General features: G+C 37.4%; 1 protein-coding gene across 1 annotated transcript in view; it reads right to left on the reverse strand.

The window, feature by feature from the left end:
• Positions 1–26,371, reverse strand: part of LOC124605709 (nucleoporin Nup188) — a 271,799-nt gene that overhangs the window by 196,965 nt on the left and 48,463 nt on the right. The window contains exons 4-5 of the mRNA XM_047137581.1: positions 3,764–4,018; positions 2,332–2,456 (exon numbers count right to left, since the gene is read on the reverse strand). Coding sequence (XP_046993537.1) covers positions 2,332–2,456; positions 3,764–4,018 — 380 coding nt within the window. The remainder of the gene's footprint in view (positions 1–2,331; positions 2,457–3,763; positions 4,019–26,371) is intronic.

The raw sequence follows: 26,371 nt of genomic DNA on the forward strand, positions 1-26,371 counted from the left end.
GAAGCAACGGTTGGTTGCGAAAGCTTGAATTTTGTGTGTATGTTTGTGTTTGTGTGTCTATCGACCTGCCAGCAGTTTCGTTTGGTAAGTCACATCATCTTTGTTTTTTGTTGGCCGAAAGCTCACTTTGTGACAGACGAATATTTTTGTTGTGCCTATCTGTGACTCAGTATTTAAGCTGTATGGTGAGTAGCAGCTATCCTTTTCAGAATATTGTTACCTAAATGTCAAATTTTTTTGGTGGCTGCCTGGGTTCTTTATGAATGCATTATTGGTAGAAATTCTAAAGGCTCTTACGAAATCAGGGACTATACTGCGATTTCATTTCACTTATTTTCAACACAATATTTATAGATGCAGAAACTTTAAGAGACTTATTACGTAACCACAATATTGTAAAGATTTGTTTTATACAGTAAATGAACAAGACATAATCCCAAAGCACCAGCTTTCACACAACTGCTTTAAGTTGACTGAAAAGATGTTTTTTGTTGATGTTTCTTAGTTACTGGCATACTTGGCTGTAAAGTGTGTGTTATTTCTGGATAGTTGGGTCAAGTGCCAACAGCTGTTTATTACCGTTACTTACAGTACAGACACACAAGGTGAATTTTTGTGTTTCCTGTATGTAAAAATTCTTCTTACAATATATCTAGCAGTGAAAATTATTCCTATAGATAAGAGGGGCAGGTAAATTAATGTAATTAAAAGTCTGTTCATCAGCGGAATAGGGTTATCCCGATCAGTTGGAAATCCTTACCTATCATTTATTTTTTTTAACAATCATCACACCATTTCCTTCAACAGACAAAATCTCCCTTCAAATTTCCTGCCACTATAATCTTCACAAGGGTTTACCTTTTTCACAATCACTCCTATACAGGTTTGGTCACAATTTAAATGGTGAAGACATAACATTCCTTCCTCAACATCATCCATAAAACTGAAACATGCTGCCATCTTAATACTGTATGCTTATTAAACCCTGGCCATCTCAAGAAAACCGAACAAGGGCCTTGGTCAAATTTAAAAGCAGTCAATTCCCTTGTTTAACTTTGATTGTGGCTGGTGCCCCCAAATTTTGCACTGAATAGGGTTAAATGCTGACTTAACTGCAATTAACTTATAATAGAGGTTGGTGCACTTGTTCTGTAATCTTCCACACTATAATGGATATAGTGGAACAATTTATGGCATTAAGGAACTCATAATGGAATCTCTTTTTGGTCTCTCTAATGATTAGGTTGCATTTGATCCTCACTACACTAAAGATTGCCACCATGTCAGCTGTTGGTTGGCATTCAGTTGCAGGGTTGCACATTTATTTCCAATTGTAAATCACTACTATTAAATCAAGGGGCAGATGGTCCTCATACATGGCCTGACAACTTCAGGATGTATGCATCACATGGTTGGTGAATCATAGCCTTCATGTGGTTTACCTACTCCTGGCTGCTATAACGATGTCCAAATGCAGCCCGTTGGGTCTTCAACATTCAGTCAGCCTTACTGAGCCTCTATTTCAGTGGATTCTTTTCAGAACCGTTCTATCTCTTGGGCATTTCCACACCTGGAAGTGGTCACTGAGACACACATAACCACTTCCACTGCACAGTGTCCCACTTTCCACTGCACAGTGCTCACAAGGGCTGTACAGAGAAATGGCACGGCAATGTTGATGTGCATGGCTCTACCTAAAACTCAGCATTCTGTGCTCCAGGGTGAATCTTTGCCTGAGCAATTCAAAAGGTACTAATCTTAGCATAATGTTCATGGTTAATGAGCATCTAATCCACAATTGTCGCAAGTTGCTTCCCACTGTTGCTACATTCTTGGCTTCAGAAGCAAAGAAATGGGGTGAGGGTGAATGGTCTGATGCGAATTAGAATAAAACGATTCTGTATGTATCCCTGTAGTGCTAGTGAACTGAATCTGAGAATGACAGCTCATATACAAAATGGGGACAACTTTTTAAAGGTCTAAGGCTTCACCTTGCCTGTACCCAGTCCTTTCTGGCTGATCCCCTTGGAGACCAAAAGTTTGTGATAAAGTATACGTGATGTCTCCAAGTTAGCTGATTTTATGTGGCATTTATTAATGAATTAATGACTGTAGTAGTAACTGAGAATTTATTTGATTGTCTAACCTATCATCTTCACCCTTTTATACACACTGAAGCACACTAGTTAAGTTTAATCATCTTGTATTTGCTAGACTATTTTGGACTGAGACATCAACCACCTCATTTAACATCTGTAATCCCTAATAAAATTTACAAGACAATTTTTAATTTGAGAGTGAAAATAAGCAACAGATTCTGTCAATGCTTACGCTGATTCGTAGTTGAAAGTACGTAAGAGAAGTACATTCTGTAAGAAGCCAATAATTTTGCAAGGTTCATCTGGGACATCAGTGAGGAGTTTCCAAGCTTCTTTTTGCTCTCCAAATCCATTTTCCTTAAAAGAGAAAAATTGTGTCAAATATTTACAAAACCATGACAGAAAACAGCAAACATGGTATGTCTTCATAGTCAGATATGAAACTTACATAAATGATGGAGTGGAGGGGAAGCATAAATTTGGAGTAAAGAACCTTAGTTTGTCAATATGTCATTTAGAAGTTTCACTTGTATGTTTACACTCCATGCATCACTAACACCTCTGTGTGTGTGTGTGTGTGTGTGTGTGTGTGTGTGTGTGTGTGTGTCACCTCGCTTGTCATTTGAATTTTTCATTCTGGGGTCATGGAAGCAGCTTGCTGAGAATGAACAGCATGTTGCAGCAAAAATTTTAGTAGCTAGTAATCATCAGGATTGCTCTATGGTTATTTAATCAAGAGCTTGTTGGAATACTGATGGTCTTGGGAACTACGCTCTGCTATGCACTTCAAAGTGGTTTGCATTGTGTGTACGTAGTTGTATATGGTAAGGCTAAATCATTTTGGGTAACTGGAATGTCACTTTATGTAATTTAACTTGCAGAATTCTCGGTTATCCAGCTGGATCACACCATAAGTGCTCCATGATATTTCGACAAAATGAATTTTGCTAGAGCACAAAACTCGCCATGGCCAACCACAGTGTAAAAACTGGTCATAGTATAAATTACAACAAAACAAAGATACTTAGGCAGTTTTCCTCCTCCTGGGATTGCATGATGAAAGACACCATTGAAATTAGGTTCCACGATAGTCTAACAGAGATAGTGGCCTACAACAGTCAGGCATGGAACACTACACTGAACTGAAAAAAAGTGAAGCATTGCTATACAGTGCGATCCACACACAATGACAATTGTTCAGAGGTTGGGGACTGCAGTTCACATCTAGGCGTCACTGACCACACCACCACTACCACCCACCACATCAGCTGCATGGATGGAAACAGGAGAAGAGTGATGGCTGGAGTAGTGGACTACATATATAGTATGCCAATCAGAACACAGCAACATTGGACTGGAAACATCTGAAGATAGCAAGATGTTTGTTTGCCAAAATATAATTCCGAACTTAAGATGCAACTCTGGCAGACACCTACTAGTAACAAATATGCTGGGAAACATCACAGCACATATTTTATGTAATTTAATAACGAAATTTAAGGAAGAAACTTATTTCAGCTTAACAGGTTACCAAAACCATTTTCAAAATATTACTTTCTAACACCTGACAGTGTTTTTCTTAATTTAAACTCTGGACTTCAGACTGATGTGTTTACTCTTTTTCATCATGCATAAAATCCAAAGCAGAAAGATACAGTACTTACAGAGCACAGTCTCAGGATTCCTGCAAAATCTTCTGCATTGCGAGTTTCCAATACATCAGTAACCAATATTAAATTATGAAGAACTTCAATCTGCTCTCTGAGGTTTGAATAAACCCACATCCTTTTATACCTCTCAACCATAAGGGGACCATACTTTTTTGTTGTAGGGCCATCTTCATTTGTCAGAACAGTTAGCTGATCAATTAAAGATCTGTAGAGGTCTTCAAAAGATGTAATAATACGGCTGAAATTGTTCTGAAAATGGAACAGAACATAAAATTTACTTATGTACTTGAATTTATAGCAATGATATTAAAATACAAAACATGTTGCTTGAATAAATTAAAATGCATTACCGGAGTAATTGGTTGATTGATTACATGCTGAAATTTCCAAGATATGTTTTCTCGAACAAGTTCTGATGATATATACTAACCTCACTTAGATTAAAGATGTCCACTGAGTGCTGTATACAGATATCCGTCATTCACAAATAGGAGTTAACTGAGAATGTTTGATCTGGTAATGAGTACACATATCAGTGCCTATTCTCGACACATAAATTAAGATTTGATGTTCTGTGATGCATTGTAGAAGATATTTCATATTATTCAGAATTCTGATACATCTACATACTCATATATACTCCACAAGCCACCTTTTGGTGTGTGCTGAGGAGTACTGCATGTACCATTGTCACTTTTCCCTTTTCCTGTTCCAATCACAAATGCTTTATGAGAAAAATGATTGCTAATAAGCTCCCATGTGGGCTTGAATCTCTGGCCTTTCTGTGAGATACACATAGCGTAATTGCAAATTTGGGCTAATTTTCAAGCTATAAACTCTGTGAAAGTTTATGAAGTAAACTTCAATTTTCTTTAAAAATTACTAACTAATGCTACTTTTAAATTACCTTCATATAGGAAGATCAGCAAGAAAGCATTATTTGCAGTAACTGTTTATTTGCATACAGCTGACATCATTACCAAATTCACACTCATATGAAATGTGTATGGTAATGAAAAAGCGCCCCCCCCCCCCCCCCACACACACACAGACAATATAAGCATTTATACATCAACCTGTATGGATACACTGTCCCAGACAACTAAACTGGACCAGCAACGCAGCTTGACTCATTACATTGTATCAGCACTGCAGATCAACTGCAGTTTGTCGGGATAATGCCAACAGATAGATGTGTGTGTATTCTGCAAAAGTTAACTCTAAAGACAGATATTGACTAAAAGCTTAGCAATGTTTCCAGTCTTGGTTAATGGCCTACTGGCCACTCAATGTTTCAACTATACACTGAGTTATCTTCACTACTTCCAGTATTTAATGTTATTTTTTCACTAATTCTAACTCTTTGGCTATGAGTGGAAAGTGTAAAAGCTGTCATAGTATAGTGAGTTGAGAGATTTAGAGAGAATATCAAGGGAAATGGTTTTAACAAGAGTCAGTGATGTGGGAATATTATTGGGCAAACCAAAAATATCATTCCTGGTAAATAAAAAGTATTCAACCAGGATGAGAAATTTGTGCACACTAATAGAGTAAGAAAAAGAAGACATACAGACAAAGAACACTTCAGCGTATATATAAGCTCTCTGATACTTAGATCATTTCTGGTTGGAAAAGTCACTCAAATGCAAGATTAATTAAAGTAGTCAAATGAATACCTGTGGTCTCTGTGAGCTATGACCTTTTGAATGCCTTCTTTTGCATATGAGTGTCTTTGCTTTTCTCAGAGCTTGTCAAGTCGTGTGTACTGTGTCTGTCACGTCTGTCTGTTGTACATCATCATGCAGCACCAAGTGCAGCTGAATGTACAACTTTCTTTTTACGTGAAGTGGTCAAATAAAGTATTAAGTAATATGTCTACCAGTGTTCTCAGTACAAGTAGATAATCAGTGTAATCCACACATGACAGAATTCTCAACAGGTTAAGAGCCCAGATCTCCAGATGAAATGGTTAAGAGATCACGTATAACATGTTGTTATGTGAAGTCCATGATTTACTGTTGTTCAAAAACAGAATTGTTTTATTCCACAAAGAGGGTGATGAATTATTTGATTAATGTACTAAAGCTGAAAGGGTATGACAACTAAAAAGACTCAGTTCTTGCAATTCTTGAATTTTTCCTGATGTAAAGAGTATTCCATGAAGTTTTGGGACTGTAGCTAGATAATGTTTACTTCCTGCCATGATATTTCGGCCGGCAACCATTCACCCATTGTCAGGCGAGTGTTTTGCACTAGAGATTGCTAGTTCACATCACTAACTTTACAACGAAAAATTGGCATGGAGACACGTGGGCAAAGGCAGCCACTATAAGAGCAAACTCTGTCAAGTTTCGTGCCCTCTTTGAATATTGTCTCATCTATGGTGTGCAGGCACATGTGTTATGGCAACACTACATGTGCACACACTGTCAGAATACACAAGTGTGGATTAAAATTCAGATGTCAAAATTAATAAAATTAACTGATGTGTCATTGATCATAAAATATTTTCTTTCCGAAGAAATTAAGGAAATCACCTGGTCCCACACCTTGTATAGTTGAAAGCTGCCATCAGAATTGATAAGATGTCCTGCTAAATGTATTTCCACCAGTTCCTTAATAACTGAATCCGAGAAAGATTTCATTGAGGCTAAGATTTCCACAACAGAATAATTCATGGAATGCTCAGCTATGGCTACCTTACTAGGCTGTGAAAGACACGTGTACTGATCATGTTCAATGCATTTTTCTCAAACTGTGCATGTTGTCTGAGTAATGTAGGCTTTGCCACACTGCCAAGGTATTCTGTAGATTCCAGCCCTTCACAATCCCATATTGTCCTTTGCTGAACCGAAAGGAGTACAAGTCTTTGTAGGTGGGTGGAAGATTACTTTGACATGGTGTTTCCTTGAGATTCTGCCTAATTTTGACAAAATATTGCAAATGTATGGGAGGAATGCCCTGGACTAGAACTGCTCTTTTCCCTCTTGATCTTGTGGGTGGTCATGTTTCTTCTTCCTTAAAGTTATGTTGATCTGATGTGGAGGATATCCCTATCTTTTAACACTGATTGCAGGCATTCCAGCAACTTTACAAGGCTGTCTTTATCAGGCACAGCATGTTCCTGGTGCACCAACATTCAAAGGATGCCCATAGTCTATGAGGGGTGGTGGCAACTAGATGCCTACAAATAGAGGTCTGCATGTGTGGGCTAAGGGGAAATGGAATACCTCAATTATACATCCATTTCCAACTGACCAAGACATTCAGAAATGGCAGACAGCCACCCTTTTCCACTTCCATCAGAAAATTGATATTCTCCAGGATAGATTGCAGATGCTACAAAAAGCTAGACAGTTCTTCTTCACTATGGGACCACATGACAAAAGTAACATGCTCATACCACCAGAAGTTTCAGTTCTGGCAAATCAAGCCTCTTTTCAAAGTCTTACTAAAAATGTTTGCTAACAGAGGGAAGGCAGGACTACCCATAGCAACATTGTCAATTTGCTCCAAATATCCACTGTTGAATAAAAAGTAGGATGAGACAAGAGCATGATGAAGCAGACTATTATATCAGCTATGAACTTTTGCTTATGAATGACAATGAATCCATGAGAGGGACCCAAGTGAAGAGTAATACACCATCAAAGCTTACAAATAAGTCTGAATCATTGAGTCAAAGTGTCTTCAGTCTGTTAATGAAGTCAATGGAGTTGCAAATATGATATGAGCACTTCCCCACAAAAGGTCTCAGTAAAGGCACAAGAAGTCTAGCTAATTTATAAGTTGGAGTCCTGATATTGCTCACAATAGGACATACTGGAAGACCTTCTTTGCGTTTGTTTGGAATGCCATACAACTACGGCGGAACAGAGCTATGAGGTATTCATCTTTTTGCAACTTCTTGCGGAAGGGAAGAGGAATTCAGGCAACTTTGTCTCCCTCCCCCCCCTTCCCCCCCACTCTCCGTGTGGAATCTTTATCACTCTATCACTCTTCTCCAGCACATTGGTTCATCCAACAAGCTATAAATCTTCTGGCCATAGATCTCTCGTGGCAACAGCATAATGATGTTTCCCTTATCCCCTGGAAGGACCACATGTGAGGATCATCTTGTAGTTTGCACAGCGCAATCTTTTCTATGGAGGAAACATTACTCTTCTGAGGTGGAGTCCTCGTACATGCATAACATGGTTCACACCTTATTTCTTCTGCAATGTCACTGGGAAAGTGTCTAACAGCTTCTTCAACAGCACTAATAAAATTGGTTAAAGGCATGATTCTAGGTGTAGGCATAAAGTTCAAGCCTTTCCAAAGCACTGATACTGTCACATTGTCCAAAACCTTATCCATAAAGTTTTCCATGGAGCATCAAAAAGCACCTTCTTGCAGTAATGTTGCTGACACGAAGGCAATGTTGCTGACAGGAAGGCAAACTTCAAAGACTGTCTTGAAGCAGACTCCTTATGGACCCAGTCCGACTTGGCTCTAGCACTAGTGAAGCAGGTGCCCTAACATATGACTTCTCATGTCTTTACTGAGACCTTTTACGGGACAATGCTTGCATCATATATGCAACTCTGTTGACTTTATTAATAGAATGAAGACACTTCAACTCATTGAGTTGGACTTATTTGTAAGCTTCGATGCAATCTCACTCCTCACAAGGATTCATTGTAGCACATAAGCAGAAGTTCAAAGCTGATATAATAGCACTGTTTCATCATGCCCTTTCTTCAACCTACTTTTTATTCAACAGTGAATATTTTGAGCGAACTGATGGTATTGCCATGGGTAGTCCTCTCTCCCCTCTGGTAGAAAACTTTTTTTACGGAAGACTTTGAGAAGAGGACATTTGATTTGGCAGAACTTGAATCAAAATCTTCTGGCAGTATATAGATTATGATTTTGTAGTGTGGTGCCATGATGAAGAACTGCTATGCTTTTTGCAGCATCTGAATTCAAGGTAGGTGCAGTGGGCAAACATTGTGTCTGATGGAGACAACCTTGCAAAGAAGCTGGAACACCTACAATCAGTGTTCAAAGATAATGGGTAGTCTTCATATCAGATCAGCACAGCTTCAAGGAAGAAGAAATGTTACCACTCACGAGATCAAGAGGAGGAGGAGTGGTTGAAGTCCAAGGCACCTCTCACATATGTCACAATATTTCAACAAAGCTGGGTAGACTTGTAAGTAAACATTATGTCAAAGTAATCTTCCGCCCACATACAAAGACTTGCACTCTTCTTGGTCTGGCAAAGGACAATTGAGATTGCAGAAGGCCAAAATCTACAAAATATCTTGCCACTGTGGCAAAGCCTACGTTTATCATACAATGCACACAGTTCGAGAAAAATGCGTTGAACATGATCACCACACCCACCTTTCACAGTAAGTCAGCCATACCTAAGCATTCCATGGATTATTCTGTCACGTCTTTTCCTTGACAAGGTCCTTTTGGGATTTAACTACTAAGGAATCAGTGAAAATACATTTAGCAGAAGATCTTATCAATTGTGGTGGCAGCTTTCAACTGACTGAAGCATGGGACTTGGTAATTTCTCCAATTTCTTCAGAAACCAAGTTTATTAATTTTGAATTCTGAATTTTAACACTACGGGTGCGTATTCTCATAGAGAATGTGCGAATAGTGTCACCATTAAACAAACGACTGCGCGCCATTGATAGAGCAATATTCAAACAGACTGCAAAACTCAACAGAAGTCACTCGTGTAGCAGTTGCCTTTGCACACGTGTCTCAGAGCTAGTTTTTGGTATAAAGTTAAGAGATGTGAACTAGCAATCTCCTGTGCAAAACACTGACCTGGTGATGGCTGAATAGTTATCAGCCAAAATATCATTGCAAGATGTCGACATTATCCAGCTGCAGTCCTGAAAATTTATGGAAACATCCTTTTCCTTGAAAGACTGGCAAAATGCGTCTCTAAAGCGGTTAAAACAAAATATGCCAAAGCCAAAGCTAAAATAAATCTTATTACTAGTCTAGCTTTCCATGTGCACATAAAAGAAGCAGAAAAAAATAAACTTGTTGAGAACTTTTATGCCATGGCCAAGAGAAACACACCAATTACCATAGCCCAGGTAAAACGAATAAATGAACTTTCTTTACACTCATAAACTGAATATAACAAAAGACTTGCCTGGCCTTGTATCAACACTACTTAGTTCCAACCCACTGACAGTCACTGATGTAACACTGGGAGAATCCTGATAGGGGCTATGTCAGCACAGCCATATCAGAGAGAACAACAGAGCTCAGGGATGGTCCAGAACACAGATCCTGGTGAGGCAGAAGATGTCTGTCAGAGGTAGCATAGCTGCTGCAGATGATGTTAAGAAGTGGGCTCCATCAAACGAGCTGCAGGCACAGCCTACATAATACAACAGTGATGGTGACTTGCATGCTGACGAGCCACACTTGCTGCCAGCATCTGGCTCAGCAAGGAGAAATCGAACCAAATGCGGAGTGAAGACTCGGGGTGCAATTTGGAGTAAAGATGTCTGCAGTGGTGTGAAGAACTCAGGTGAGTCGTGAAATGAAGACTTGGACTCACTCGAGCGGAGACTGTGGTGGTGCAATAGGAGCTCTAATTGAGGCACTGGCAACAGTGATCAGTGTTTGGTTGTAGCACCCCATTGCAAATTGGTTCTGGTCAGCCACATGGCATCTTTTATAACTGCCTGGCAGAAGAACACTCCTGCAGCTATTGGTGTGCATTTGATCTATGGACGAAGAATTGGTGTCAACAATGGCTGCACTAATTGCAGTGAATCTCGCACTTCTAGCTGAGAAGTGGCGCCACACATTACTAAGGTGGCTGTCAGAGATGTGGCTGACAACAAACACCGTGGACTTATGTTGTAGTGGTACTGCCAGTGGCCTGAAGAGGCATTAGCTTGCAGTATATGTCTTGTGCTGCATAATGAGGGATCACAGGTGGACACAATGAGAATATCAGTATCAACACATCTAGAAAGACGTGATTCAGTGACACGTTATGTAAATCAAGTGGAACTAATTTTGTGATTAGTGATGAATGGATTGGGTTATATTATTAGCAGGATTGCAAAAAATCTGCTATGACTATGGCCACTGAGCATTCAGGAATTCTTATTACAAGAGATGCTATTAAAACGAAGCTTTTCAGTGTGGAAGAGGAGGTTACCAGTGGTAGTGCTTTTAGAGTGATACACTCAAAAAGTCAACGTAAGTATTTTCAGTGTAATGGACTTCTGTGTCATCACTAAGAAATAACACTGAACCTAAACTGTCAAATCGTGTAGTATTCCAACATCAAAGCAAGAAAGAAGTTATTTGCTAAAAGTGCAAAGCCATGATGTCCTAACAGAGAGAATAATGATATCACACAAAGCAGAACCTCGAATGTCTTCAGCACGCTGTTTTTAAGTGTTTCTTTTAACAGAAGTGAGTAGTACGTTGCTAATGGTGCTAATGTGCAACTCACAGCAAATAAAAATTCAATGAGGAATACAGTTGGTGTTTATGAAATTGTGGCAGTGACTCACACTGAAATCCCTGTGTTGTGCTCTGTAGAAGTTGATTTAACAACAGCAGCTGGAAAACTTTCTATTATATCACAGTGGAATATGTGTGTACTCCACAGCTAACAACAAATTTACTATCTGTGAGCAACTTGATTCAATGAGGAAACTAAGTTAAATTTGGTAGTGATTGCTGTGAAGTTTTCAACAAGGATCAAAATTAGGTGAAACTGTAGATTGTAATAATGGAGCTGAACATTGACATGGGTAATAATTTTTCATGAATGATTACTGCATCTAACTGGAATAGAAGATTACATCATTTAAAGACAAAGTATATAATAAAAATGTGAAACGGTTGCTGTTGAAGGAATGGTGTGTGAAGATGTTAAAATCAACATTAGCATACAAAATTGTTGGTATGTAATAATGGCCTTTTTCCACATGACGGTACTCTACACCACTGGAAGGTATAGAATCAAAATTTTGTGGACCAATGGAAGTTATCAGGTGGTGAAAACTATTTTGTCATTCTGGTGGATGATTATACCCAAATGAGATTTGTGTATTTCCTGAAGATGAAGGATGAGACTTCTAAAACATTTCAAGAATTTCAAAAAATGGCAGAAGGTCAGAAAGGAAAATCAAAACAGTGAGAACAGATAATGGCAAAAAGTTCTGTTATGTGAATTTTGAAAATGTGCTGAATAAATATGGGATTACACATCAACTGACTCGTAGTTATACATCAGAACAAATTGGTTCAGCAGGAAGGTTAAACAGAACTGTGATAGAAAAGACAAAGTTGTTTACTTTTTAGTGGTAAACTTGATTACATATTTTGAACTAAAGCCGTTAATAGTGCAGTATATACTAACAACTTCAGGCCCAAGGAACAAACTTAGACCAATCGGAAAGGATAAGTACTCACAGCTAACGTGAGATACTCTCAGGTAGGAGTAGGATAGACATAGTACAAAAGAACAGTTCTACAGTTGGTGACCATGTATTTTGAGTTGATATTGATATTTTAACTGTGTATAAAGATATTAGGAAAAATGTACACCCGAACAAGGAGAGCGCAAGATAACACAACCCAGAGTTTGGGAATGACAAGTGAGGGGAGTGAACGTCAATATAATCCCCATGAGGGGGTTCCTAGGGAACCAATTAGGGACCAGCAATCACATAATTTGAGTGAGCAAAATTTTGGTGAAAGAGTCCCAAATGTTATAAATGTAGGACAGCGATCACATAATTTAAGCGATAGTAATATCATTGATGTGGAGGTGACAGTAGAAGCAGACCTGAATACAAGTAGAAACAGTAATATACAGGAGTCTATAAATACCTAAGTTACACAGGAAAGTGTGAATCTTACATCGAATGTTACAGAGCTTAAAGATAATATTATTAAATTCATGGCGAGTATGCAGCGTCAGTTAACTGAGAATATGCGTCATGTAAATGATAAGTTTGATATTAAATTTGATTCCCAAACTTCGACACCCATATAGTTTTACTCAATCAAAACTTTGACAACAAGTTTGAGTCACTTAATGATGATAATAGACAATTAAATTAGAAACTTAATAACTTAAAAGTAGAGTGGGAAGAATGATTAAATACTAAATTTATTGAATATAAAATAAAAGTTTCCATGGATATGACTAACCTACACACCGAATTTATGGATAAAATTAATGAGCTGGAGAATAAATGTGAAACTAGCTCAAAGGGGCATAGTGATTTGACAGATAAAATCTGTAACTGTGAAAGTAGTTATTTGAAGGAAAATGTGCAAATTGAGCATCTGTCTAAAAAGATGTCAGAATTCGAAATAAACACTCGCAAGAGCATAGATAAATATTTAAGGGACCAAACTAAAAAATTAGATGATGGTCTTACTGAGTGGATAGAAGTTAAAAATAAGGAAATCGAAGGGAAAGTAAATACCACTCTCGAGCCAAAACAAGCTGAGGTAGTTAAGGAAAAACAGATGGCAAATGATGAACTTATCCCGTTGTTAAAGATAAAGTAATTGAAGAATTATCTAAGTGACAGAGTGAAACAAACTGTAAATTGTCAGAATTAGAACAAAAATTTTCATGAAATGTTTAGTCAAAGACAGCTATTCCGAAGACAGGCTTAGAAATAATAAATCTTGTAGTGAAGTAAAATGTAACTGTTGTGGGAATACACCCTATAAATTTTGTGACTGTTATAGAAATGAAAATGACGCTTTTGTCCAAAGGGGGTATTTGTCGTCTTTAAAGGTTGAGACAAGCATATTCAAAAGTAGACAGTTTCATACATTTTCGACTGAAAAAGATGACATTCATCCAAAAATTTTCATCAACAATTTTAAGCGTATTTTTCCTCCCAGTTGGTCTGAACTTGATAGACTTCAATTTATTGTGTCCAAGACCACAGGTGAAGCAGCACTATAGGCTGCAGAAACGAGTGAGAATTGTAATACATGTGCGGAGTTTGAACAACTTTTCTTAGCGAAATACTGGCCGAGTAGCAAAAGAGAGGCTACGAAAGGAGGTGTATCAACCAGAATTTTATAATAGTACATGAGGTTCATTAAGACAGTATTTCAAGAAATATATTAATAAAACGAGGTGCTGAAGTGATCCTATTTCCCAAAGAGAAGTGATACATATTTTGAAATGAAGATTACATATTTATACACGTGAGAAACTTATAAATGTCCCTGACTATGATGTGAAACAGTTCCTGTCTGTGGACGATTTGATCGATATGATACTAAAATATGCCCAAGTATGGAATAATAATCAAATGTCTACCTCATAATATAATAATAATAATAATAATAATAATAACAATAATAAACAAATTCAAATAATATCACATCACAGCCAATACAGATTAAGCGTGGAATATACCAAGGAGATTCATTAAGTCCTTTCTGGTTCTGCCTTGCTCTGAACCCACTGTCCAACATGCTAAATAATACAAATTATGGATACAATATTACTGGAACATCCACACAAAATCACACATTTGCTGTACATGGATGATCTAAAACTACTGGCAGCAACAAATCAACAACTCAACCAATTACTAAAGATAACAGAAGTATTCAGCAATGATATAAATATGGCTTTTGGAACAGACAAATGTAAGAAAAATAGCATAGTCAAGGGAAAACACACTAAACAAGAAGATTACATATTGCATAACCACAGCGACTCCATAGAAGCGATGGAAAAAACAGATGCCTATAAATATCTAGGACACAGACAAAAAATAGGAATAGATAATACAAATATTAAAGAAGAACTAAACGAAAAATATAGACAAAGACTAAAAAAATACTGAAAACAGAATTGACAGCAAGAAACAAGGCAAAAGCTATAAATACTTATGCTATACCAATATTGACCTACTCATTTGGATTAGTGAAATGGAGTAACACAGACCTAGAAGCACTCAATACACTTACACGATCACAATGCCACAAATACAGAATACATCACATACATTCAGCAACAGAAAGATTCACATTAAGCAGAAAGGAAGGAGGAAGGGGATTTATCGACATAAAAAACCTACATTATGGACAGGAAGACAATTTAAGAAAATTCTTTATAGAACGAGCAGAAACTAGCAAAATACACAAAGCAATCACTCATATAAATACATCGGCTACACCACTGCAATTTCATAACCACTTCTACAACCCTTTAGATCACATAACATCAACAGATACGAAGAAAGTAAATTGGAAAAAGGAAACACTACATGGCAAGCACCCATATCATCTAACACATCGATCCAGACGCATCCAACACATGGCTAAGAAAAGGCAATATATACAGTGAGACGGAAGGATTCATGATTGCAATACAGGATCAAACAATAAACACCAGATATTACAGCAATCATATTATTAAAGATCCCAATACCACAACAGATAAATGCAGACTTTGCAAACAACAAATAGAAACAGTGGATCACATCACAAGCGGTTGTACAATACTAGCAAATACGGAATACCCCAGAAGACATGACAATGTAGCAAAAATAATACAACAACAACTTGCCATACAACATAAACTAATAAAACAACACGTTCCCACATACAAGTATGCACCACAAAATGTACTGGAGAATGGTGAATACAAACTATACTGGAACAGAACCATTATAACAGATAAAACAACACCACATAACAAACCTGACATCATACTCACCAATAAAAAGAAGAAATTAACACAACTAATCGAAATATCCATACCCAATACAACAAATATACAAAAGAAAACAGGAGAAAAAATTGAAAAATACATCCAACTGGCTGAGGAAGCCAAGGACATGTGGCATCAGGATAAAGTTGACATTATACCAATTATACTATCAACTACAGGAGTCATACCACACAATATCCACCAGTACATCAATGCAATACAGCTACATCCAAACTTGTATATACAACTACAGAAATCCGTAATTATTGATACATGTTCAATTACCCGAAAGTTCCTAAATGCAATATAACGTATACCGTACAGTTAAAAGGAAGTCACGATTGATCAAGGTCCGTGTCACTTTCCATTTTTGACCAGACATAACGTCTGAGAAAAGAAAGAAACAATAATAATAGTACTAACAATAACGACAACTGAGATAGAAAAACTAAACCTATACTACACGAAGGAGGACAAGCGACATCTTATGACTATAGTAAAGCCAATAATAATAATAATAATAATAAATATAAACATAACATCTATTATACTAAAGAAACCTATGGAAATAATAATAATCAGGTGAATCAGATTAGTACAGGAAAACTAAATCGCAAATACAGACAGAATGACTCGAATAATCAGTATGGTAAATCACACAGACGTGATATATACCCAGAAGACAATCCTGATAGTAGCAACCTTAGAAAGACCCTTCGACACCTGAAGTTCGATGGGTAGATGCAAATGTAACTCAACAAGCATTACAACCACAAGGACCGATACCACTTGGTAACGGAGCAATAAAAGCACAAAGGGTAGAACTACCAAATTCCGACCATACTGTACGTATTGTTGAAGTACATGAACCACCAAAGATGACATCCACTGAAAGGTTAAACTAGAACTGGCCACCAAAAGCCTTCCTAGGATGACTGGAGAGGATGAGGAGGGCAGGCATCACTTTAAAGTGAATGTACTGAGGTATAATGATGATTTGGATCTAAGGTAGGAACTTATTGAAGAAACACCTAACATTTTGAATAAGTGTGGACGAATTTTGCAGGTGGTGGTTCAAGCAGTAATAAATGGCATTGATGTTGAAATTTTGATTGATACTGGAGCAACTATTAGCATAATGACACAAGATTGTTTAAAAGAAATTAGTCGAGGAGCAAAAGGGCGTACATTTCCTGTTTCTGGATGTACTGTATCTGAAGCATTTAGTGTGAATGTGCAAAAGGTCTCAAAGCAGGCATGAGTCAACATTATAATGTGGGGGGGGGGGGGGGGGGGGCTTCAATAGAAATGCAATAATAAATAATTAAACAAATAAATTATGGCATGTAATTACTAATTACACATTTCCAATTCTGAATAAACTTCAAGAACTTGTGTTTCATAATCAATAAAATTTTATTGCCTGAGAGAAATTATTAGTTTGCTAAAACAGATTCAGATTACAGTCAACGCGTGTCTGGATGATGGCGTCATGAATCAACACGTGCTTGGAATGAATGAAATACCTGAACTGAAAAATACTGTCTGTTGAGTAATTTACTGACTTTTGTAACAAATTTAGTGTCCCTTGCATCGCTACAACAGCCAATCAAAAACTCTGAACAACTATGTAATGCAACCAAATTATAGGGTAGCAAAATGACAAAAATCACACTTGAAAAATAAAAACTACCCTAGCAACTAGTTAAGCAACCAACATACTGGCAAATCTGCAAAATGTAATAAATCCAAACACATATGGTCTATACTGACCACAGTTTGCTATGATTTTATGTTGTTCTTATAAAGCTGCATATCCCCTGAGTGTGACAGCCGTGTGCAACAGTTTGTGTGTAGTAAACCTGTGTGTGTTCACCTGTGGCAGCCAACCTCATTCAATACGTGACTTCAGTCCACAGTGGGTGTCCACTGCTGATTGCTGGTAGTCACGCAGTGCATGCGAGAATACCACGAGTATGACAAGAGCAGCAGCTGCCTCCATACTGATGTATAACGTTGAAAACAATACAAAACTGAACAGGGAGAAGTGCATTGGTCGATGGGAGAATTGGATCACCAAAGAATGCAGCATGGAAACAAACATATGCGAGATACGATTTTCAAAGTGGTGGAAGATGCAATTAAAAATTTTACTTGTGTGGCATTACATGATTTTGAACAATTAAATGTGATGAGCAAGCCAATAATGAGAGATATCAAAACTCAGTTTTGAGAAGCTATTACTGTGAGGGAGAGGTTCACAGTTACTTTGAGATTCTTGGCCACAGGAGGCTCCTACACAGGTTTGCAATAATTTTTCTGTGTCTACAAACGAACTATATCAAAAACTGGGCCTGAGGTTTGTGATGCCACCTTTGAGGGCCTAAAGGACTACATAAAAGTAAGATAAAGGGGGGAAAAATTTAAAGCCATAAAACTACACTGAGTTCCAATTTTTATTGGATACTTTTACACAGATTACTTAGACAAGAATCCAGATAGGTCTTGAAGAGATTTCAGATTCAGTATGAGAATTTTATAATCTTATGACATACATACATACATACATACATACATAAATCATTGATTTAAAGTAGAGGAGACTTGTCAATATAATTTATGCATCAGAGGTAGATACAATGTGTCAAACAAAATCTTATTTGCAGAATCCATTACAAATGTGTTTAATTCATGAGCTCTGATTGGAAAACCAGTCCTAAGCAACGAAGGGAAAGCTCAACAGTGACACGAGTATATAGAGCACCTATGCCAGGGAAAAGAACTTGAAGGTAACACTATAGAAATGGATGAGGACATAGATGAAGATGAGATGGGAGATGTGATACTGTGAGAAGAATCTGATAGACACCTCAGCTCAAACAAGGTCCCAGGAGCAGACAACATTGTGTCAGAATTACTGATAGCAATACTGTTTCCTCTGGTGTGCAAGATGTATGAGATACGCAAAAGACCCTCAGACTTTAAGAAAAATGTAATAATTCCAATTACAAAAAGAGCAGGTGCTGACAGGTGTGAATATTACTGAATTATAAGTTTAACAATTCATGGTTCCATATTACTAACAAAAATTATTTACTGAAGAATGGAAAAGCTGGTAGGAACTGTCCCCAGGGAAGATCAGTCTGGATTCCAGAGAAGTGTAGGAACACATGAGGCAATACTGACCTACAATTTATTTTAGAGGACAGGTGAAGGAAAAGCAAACCTACATTTATAGCATTTGTAAACTCAGAGAAAGCTTTTGACAATGTTGTGGGAATTTCTCTTTCAAATTCTGAAGGTAGCAGGGGTAAAATACAGGGAGCGAAAGACTATGTACAACTTGTATAGAAATCAGATGGCAGGTATAAGAGTCAGGAGCATAAACAGGAAGCAATGGTTGAAAAGGGAGAGGGAGGGAGGGAGGGAGGGAGGGAGGGAGGGAGGGAGGGAGGGAGGGAGGGAGGGAGGGAGGGAGAGAGAGAGAGAGAGAGAGAGAGTTTTGTAGGCCATCTTCGATGTTATTCAATCTATACACTGAGTGAGCAGTAAAGGAAACCACAGAAAAATTTGCAGCAGGAATTAAAATCCATGGACAAGAAATTAAAACTTTTTTGCCAATGACTTTGTAATTCTGTTAGAGACAGCAAAGGACTTAGAGGAGAATTTGAATGGAATGGACTATGTCTTGAAAGGAGGACATAAGATGAACATCAACAAAAGAAAACAAGGATAACAAAAAATAGTCAAATTAAATAGATTAGAAAAGGGTATAATTAATGTAGTACATGGGTTTTGCTATTTGGGCAGCAAAACAAAAAATGATGGCCACAGTAAAGAGGATTATAAATGCAGACCAGCAATGACGAAAATAGCATTTCTGAATAAGACAAATTTGTTAACATTGAATATAGATCTAAGTGTGGGGAAGTCTATTCTGAAAATATTTGTATGGAGTGTAGCCATGTATGGAAGTGAAACATGGATGATAAGCAGTTTAGACAAAAAGAGAATAGAAGCTTTTGAAATGTGATGCTACAGAAAAATGCTTAAGATTGTACAGCTAGAACATGTAACTAAAGAGGAAGTACTGAACAGACGCATTTTGAGACATCAAGGGATCGTTAATATAGTATTGGTGGGAAGTGTATGTGTGTGGGAGGGAGATGATAACTGAAGATGGAGACTAGAGGTGAATACAGTGATCAGATCCAGAAGGATGTAAGTTGTAACAGTTATTCAGAGATGAAGAGGCTTGCGCAAGATAGAAGAGCATCGACAGCCACATCAAACCAGTCTTAGAAAAGAAGACAACAACAACAGCAACTCTACAAAGAAATCTTCATCGTCATTTGATAGTTCCATGTGTGAATAACAATATTCTTGCACTAGCATGGTTCATAATTTTATCTTCAGTAAACCTAGTTCCATACTGTGAAAGTTTTTCATTTTTAATTTATAATAAATTTTCATGCTCAGGAGTCTGGGTGTAGAGTTTTAGTCTGTGAGATGGCAACATGAAATTATCTTTGTTTCTTGTGTCATACATATGTTGAAAGTGGTTTTCTTTACGTAATACTGGATTGGTATGGACAAAGATAAACAGTTTATAAATGTAAATACGTGGAATAGTTAAAATTCTTAGATCCTTCAACAAAAGTTGGCGTGGCTCTCTAGGATTACTATCACATGTATTTCTAGTAATAGATTTTTTAATTAATAATATCCTCTTTACAATACCTGCATACCACAAAAAGATTATTTTGTATCTTAAAATGCATTCAAAACAGCTGTGGTAAACAAATTTGGTAGTGTCCACATCACTTGCATAGGACAATATTGTCACTCCGAATGCAAAACTGTTTAGCTTCTTTGTCAAGTAGCTTATATGAGAAGACCAGGATAATTTTTTTTTAATATCTCCAGGAATGTGACAGATTATGCTTCCCAACTGCAAAAAGGTGGGAATTTAAAGAGATGGGATCTGGACAAACTGATTAAACCAGAGGTTGTACAGAGTTTCAGAGAGAGCATAAGGGAACAATTGTCACAAATGGGGGAAAGAAATACAGCAGAAGAAGAAGGGGTAGCTCTGAGGGATGAAGTAGTGAAGGCAGCAGAGGATCAAGTAGATAAAAAGACGAGGGCTAGGAGAAATCCTTGGGTAACAGAAGAAATATTGAATTTAATTGATGAAAGGAGAAAATATAAAAATGCAGTAAATGAAGCAGGCAAAAAGGAAAACAAACGTCTCAAAAATGAGATCGACAGGAAGTGCAAAAGGGATAAGCAGGGACCGCTAGAGGACAAATGTAAGGATGTAGAGGCTTATCTCACTAGGGGTAAGATAGATACTGCCTACAGGAAAATTAAAGAGACCTTTGGAGAAAAGAGAACCAGATGGAAACCCAGTTATAAGCAAAAAAGGGAAAGAAGAAAGGTGGAAGGAGTATATAGAAGGTCTACCGTATTTACTCGAATCTAAGCTGCACTTTTTTTCTGGTTTTTGTAATAAAAAAAACCACCTGCGGCTTAGAATAGAGTGCAAAGTAAGCGGAAGTTCTGAAAAATGTTGGTAGGTGCCGCCACAACTAACTTCTGCCGTCAAATATATGTAGCGCTACACAGGCATGCTTTGCAGGCACAAAGATAAATACTGGTGCCAAAACCTCTGTGTCAGTATATAAATTTTAAAAAAAGGTGGAAGACGAGGTTTTTTTCCTCCACCCCGAGTTTCGACCATTGCATTTTCATACATTATCCATCGAAGTAAATACAAATTCCATGTTGTTCATCTTTGAATGTTGCAGCATTTCAATGTACTATGAAAACTGGCAAGACTGTTAGGGATGTTTGTCAATATGGCCAACTCTACTTTCTGAATTTTTTCCTACCTGTGAGAAGAGATGGTTGCTAATAGGAACTTTTATGAATTGTGAATCACATGCAGTATTCTCTTCACCATAAGAATAATATGAATATAAACATTTTGTCACGTATTCTTTCGTGTTTCCTGCTATCTCATTTAAATCCTGTCTGCCTAATAAACTACAAAACTAGAGTGAGACAACAGCAAACGCGGAAGAATATACATATCATGTCTTGTTTATATTCGTATTATTCTTGTGCGTAATAGTGATACAGTCAGAAATGAAGCACGGCAATTGACTAGATTTTTAAATCTAAGATGACGCTAATTTCTGTGCAGAATGTAATGTACTAAAGATGCGTCCGTAAAGATTTTCAAACGGAGAAAAATTTTCGCTAAACTTTCGTTCAGAACATCATCTATCATACACAGTCTATTATTTGGTTCTTGTTGGTCATTATCAAAGAAAGCAGCAGTGTAAGTAACAACAAATAGCAGTCTCTTGCCATTGTTTCGCTAATGAGACGATTCCTCTCTCTCTCTCTCTCTCTTTTTTTAAAGCGGTGGTAGCACTCACAAAAGCAAGCCATGCCGCGAGCGGCGACAGGCCGTAAACACTCATTATCCGAATGCGACAAACAATGCATGACACAGTACAGTAATGCATCTTCAGCTTAGAGTGACGTAACACCTATAACAAAGAGAACGGTACTTATCAGATCAAAGAAAAATAAGCAATCAATTCAAACCATGCAAAGCACGTGAAAAAGGAAGGGTACCCGTATAAATACGGACGGAGCGCCTGACACATAGCAATGGCTACCTGGTAAAGCTTAACTGGTAAGCTTAAGACTTGAACAAAACTACTGTAGCTGTATCGTCATTCATTCGACCTAAATTGTGTCTCATATTACAATGGACCAACTTTGTTTCGATTTGGAGGTGCGCCCTCAAACTTCTCTCTCCCCTTTAATTTCGAGTCTCAAATTTCAGGTGCGGCTCAGATTCGGGATTTTTTTTTTCTTTGATTTCGAGTCTCATTTTTTAAGTACGGCTTAGATTCAAGTGCGGCTTAGATTCGAGTAAATATGGTATACAAGGGCGATGTACTTGAGGAAAATATTACGGAAATGGAAGAGGATGTAGATGAAGATGAAATGGGAGATACGATACTGCGTGAAGAGTTTGACAGAGCACTGAAAGACCTGAGTCGAACCAAGGCCTCAGGAGTAGACAACTTTCCATTAGAACTACTGACGGCCTTGGGAGAGCCAGTCCTGACAAAACTCTACCATCTGGTGAGCAAGATGTATGAGACAGGTGAAGTACCCTCAGACTTCAAGAAGAATATAATAATTCCAATCCCAAAGAAAGCAGGTGTTGACAGATGTGAAAATTAGCGAACTATCAGTTTAATAAGCCACAGCTGCAAAATACTAACCCGAATTCTTTACAGATGAATGGAAAAACTAGTAGAAGCCAACCTTGGGGAAGATCAGTTTGGATTCCATAGAAATATTGGAACACGTGAGGCAATACTGACCTTACGACTTATCTTAGAAGAAAGATTAAGGAAAGGCAAACCTACGTTTCTAGCATTTGTAGACTTAGAGAAAGCTTTTGACAATGTTGATTGGAATACTCTCTTTCAAATTCTGAAGGTGGCAGGGGTAAAATACAGGGAGCAAAAGGCTATTTACAATTTGTACAGAAAGCAGATGGCAGTTATAAGAGTCGAGGGGCATGAAAGGGAAGCAGCGGTTAGGAAGGGAGTGAGACAGGGTTGTAGCCTCTCCCCGATGTTATTCAATCTGTATATTGAGCAAGCAGTAAAGGAAACAAAAGAAAAATTCGGAGTAGGTATTAAAATCCATGGAGAAGAAATAAAAACTTTGAGGTTCGCCGATGACATTGTAATTCTGTCAGAGACAGCAGTTGAACGGAATGGACAGTGTCTTGAAAGGAGGATATAAGATGAACATCAACAAAAGCAAAACAAGGATAATGAAATGTAGTCGAATTAAGTCGGGTGATGCTGAGGGAATTAGATTAGCAAATGAGACGCTTAAAGTAGTAAAGGAGTTTTGCTATTTGGGGAGCAAAATAACTGATGATGGCCGAAGTAGAGAGGATATAAAATGTAGACTGGCAATGGCAAGAAAAGCGTTTCTGAAGAAGGGAAATTTGTTAACATCGAGTATAGATTTAAGTGTCAGGAAGTCGTTTCTGAAAGTATTTGCATGGAGTGTAGCCATGTATGGAAGTGAAACATGGACGATAAATAGTTTGGACAAGAAGAGAATAGAAGCCTTTGAAATGTGGTGCTACAGAAGAATGCTGAAGATTAGATGGGTAGATCACATAACTAATGATGAGGTATTGAATAGAATTGGGGGGAAGAGGAGTTTGTGGCACAACTTGACAAGAAGAAGGGACCGTTTGGTAGGACATGTTCTGAGGCATCAAGGGATCACAAATTTAGCATTGGAGGGCAGTGTGGAGGGTAAAAATCATAGAGGGAGACCAAGAGATGAATACACTAAGCAGATTCAGAAGGACGTAGGTTGCAGTAAGTACTGGGAGATGAAGAAGCTTGCACAGGATAGAGTAGCATGGAGAGCTGCATCAAACCAGTCTCAGGACTGCAGACCACAACAACAACAACAACAACAACAACAACAACATGCTTCCCAAGGTTCCTGATTTTTATGGATAATTTGGGGTCACTTGATTATAACTGTTTAGTTCTAAACTGTGTAATTATTTATGTTTAGTTTTAATCCACGTACATCAAACAGATGTTCTGAAGTATTTAGGGTATAAGTGACTCTTTGGGGAACATGTTCTGTGGTCTCACTTCCAATGAGTAGAGATGTGTTATCTGCAAATTAAACTGAGTTGGATGTTATATTTAGAAATAAATCATTTACATGAAGTAAAAACAGGATCGGGCCTAAGATGAGACCTGGTGGAACTCCCTGTGAAATAATTTCCCTTTCGAAGATCCATTTCCTATAGCTGACATTGTAACCACCCTTTGCTCTCCACAGGTTAAATATTATTTGAAACATCTAAAGCACTACCGTTTACTCCATATCTTTCTAAATTATGTGACAGTAGAGAGTGGTTTACACACTCAAAACCCTTCATAAGGTCACAGAAAATTCCAGTGACTCCTTGGGATTTGTCCAGTGATAAGCAAATTTTCTCAACGAATTTGTTGATGGCACATATTGCACTCTTCCCCTTCTGGGAGCTGAACTGACTTAATGTGAAGATATTAGATTTTGTCATTAAATTTTGGATCTGGATTGCAGAACTTTTCTGAATACTTTTGAAAATATTGGGAGAAAACTGACTGGTTGGTAGTTTTCTATATATTCCTTTGAGCCTTTCTTGAATAATGACTTTACTACTTCATACTTAAGAGCATCTGGGAAGAATCCTCCTTCAAATGACCGATTTATTTTTTAGACATGATAATATACTAGAAATTGTTTTCATTACAACATCCAGTTGAGTTTTTATTTTTAAAGCAGATTACTACTTCTTTTACATCTTTAACTATAATTTGTTCATATTTAATTAGAGCTTGTCTGTTATCCTGATTGAAACTGAAGGGTTGGACATTATCTAGGTAGCCACTTATATCGACATCTGATTTTGATGCATTTACAAAAACCTCATTGAAACATTCTGATATATGTGAAGGCTTTACAATGGATTTGTCAGCTATCTTAGTTCTGGAAGTTTGTGGACTGCTGGCTATGACATCAATTTCAGATTTTATGACTGACCAGACTACCTTTGATTTATTTATGGTTCAGAATGAACTTCTGAGTGCAATTTCTTTTGCTGTCTTTACCACCCTTCTAAATAGAGTTTTAGATCTTTTTACATAGTTTATAAAATCTTAAAGTGTCTTTCTTTTTAAGTTCATTATGTAGCTGACTTTTCTGGCACTTGCACTTTTACATCAATAGTTACCCATTTCAGTTTGGTTGTCATTTTTTACAGCAAGCTTTTGGAGGAAATATTCCATTAAAACATGCAAAAAAACTCTCAAGGAAGCTGTCATAATTTTTAGAACTTCTACTACAATGACCACTGGCCAGTCTACTTCTTTAAGTCTACAATAAAACTTGTGTCTTCATTGTTTTCAGGTACACAGTTCATAGCAGAAGCATGAGATGCAATTGCTATCAGAGTGCCTTCTATGGTGTAATAACATTATTAATCACAAGCTTAACTTGTGCTAAGGTACGTGAATCATATTCTCTCATTTCATAGGTAATACGTTGACCATATGAAAAATAGGGGTCTGTTCGTGTCATTGCACTCAATTTCAATATCTCAAATATTTATACTGGCACTGTCTGATTTTGGTCTGTGGCTGCAGCACTGGCTGCCTTGCGATCTCTGAGGTGCCTGTAGGATGGAGGTGTTTCTGCCAACCTAGGAGTGGTTACTCCTTCAGTAGCAGTATGCTCATTCTACTCCTCCAGCTTTAAACTTTGGACACAGTGTGATGTGTCACATTCCTGAAAAGAAAAATCTAGATCTTAATTACGTTTCTTTTTTTTTTTATAGATCCAAGTTTGGAGGAATGACGGCTACCAACTGTACAACAGTTTAGGAAAAAGTACGATTTTCCACATGCTGTAGGTGCTATGTCCCAAAAACACATCGTCTTGTAAGCACCCATAAATACACAATACTAAAACTACAAGTATCTTTTCAGACTTAATCAATTTCATAAATGAACTTTTATGCACCTAAAAAAATTGTACATCATCAGCAACTTGCACACCACTGTTGCTGTTTTAATAAAACAAAATGTTTATGGTAAAGAAAACCTGCTTTAAAAATTGCTCAGACAAGTAAAATAAAGTAATACATCACCAGTGATTATGTGTGTATTCTCACTATTACATAATTACAAATATGCAAGCTATACACACTCCATATATTCAGTAAATGTGTACAT

Source organism: Schistocerca americana, chromosome 3 (genome assembly GCF_021461395.2).
Source record: "Schistocerca americana isolate TAMUIC-IGC-003095 chromosome 3, iqSchAmer2.1, whole genome shotgun sequence".
In the NCBI taxonomy this organism is placed as follows: domain Eukaryota; kingdom Metazoa; phylum Arthropoda; class Insecta; order Orthoptera; family Acrididae; genus Schistocerca; species Schistocerca americana.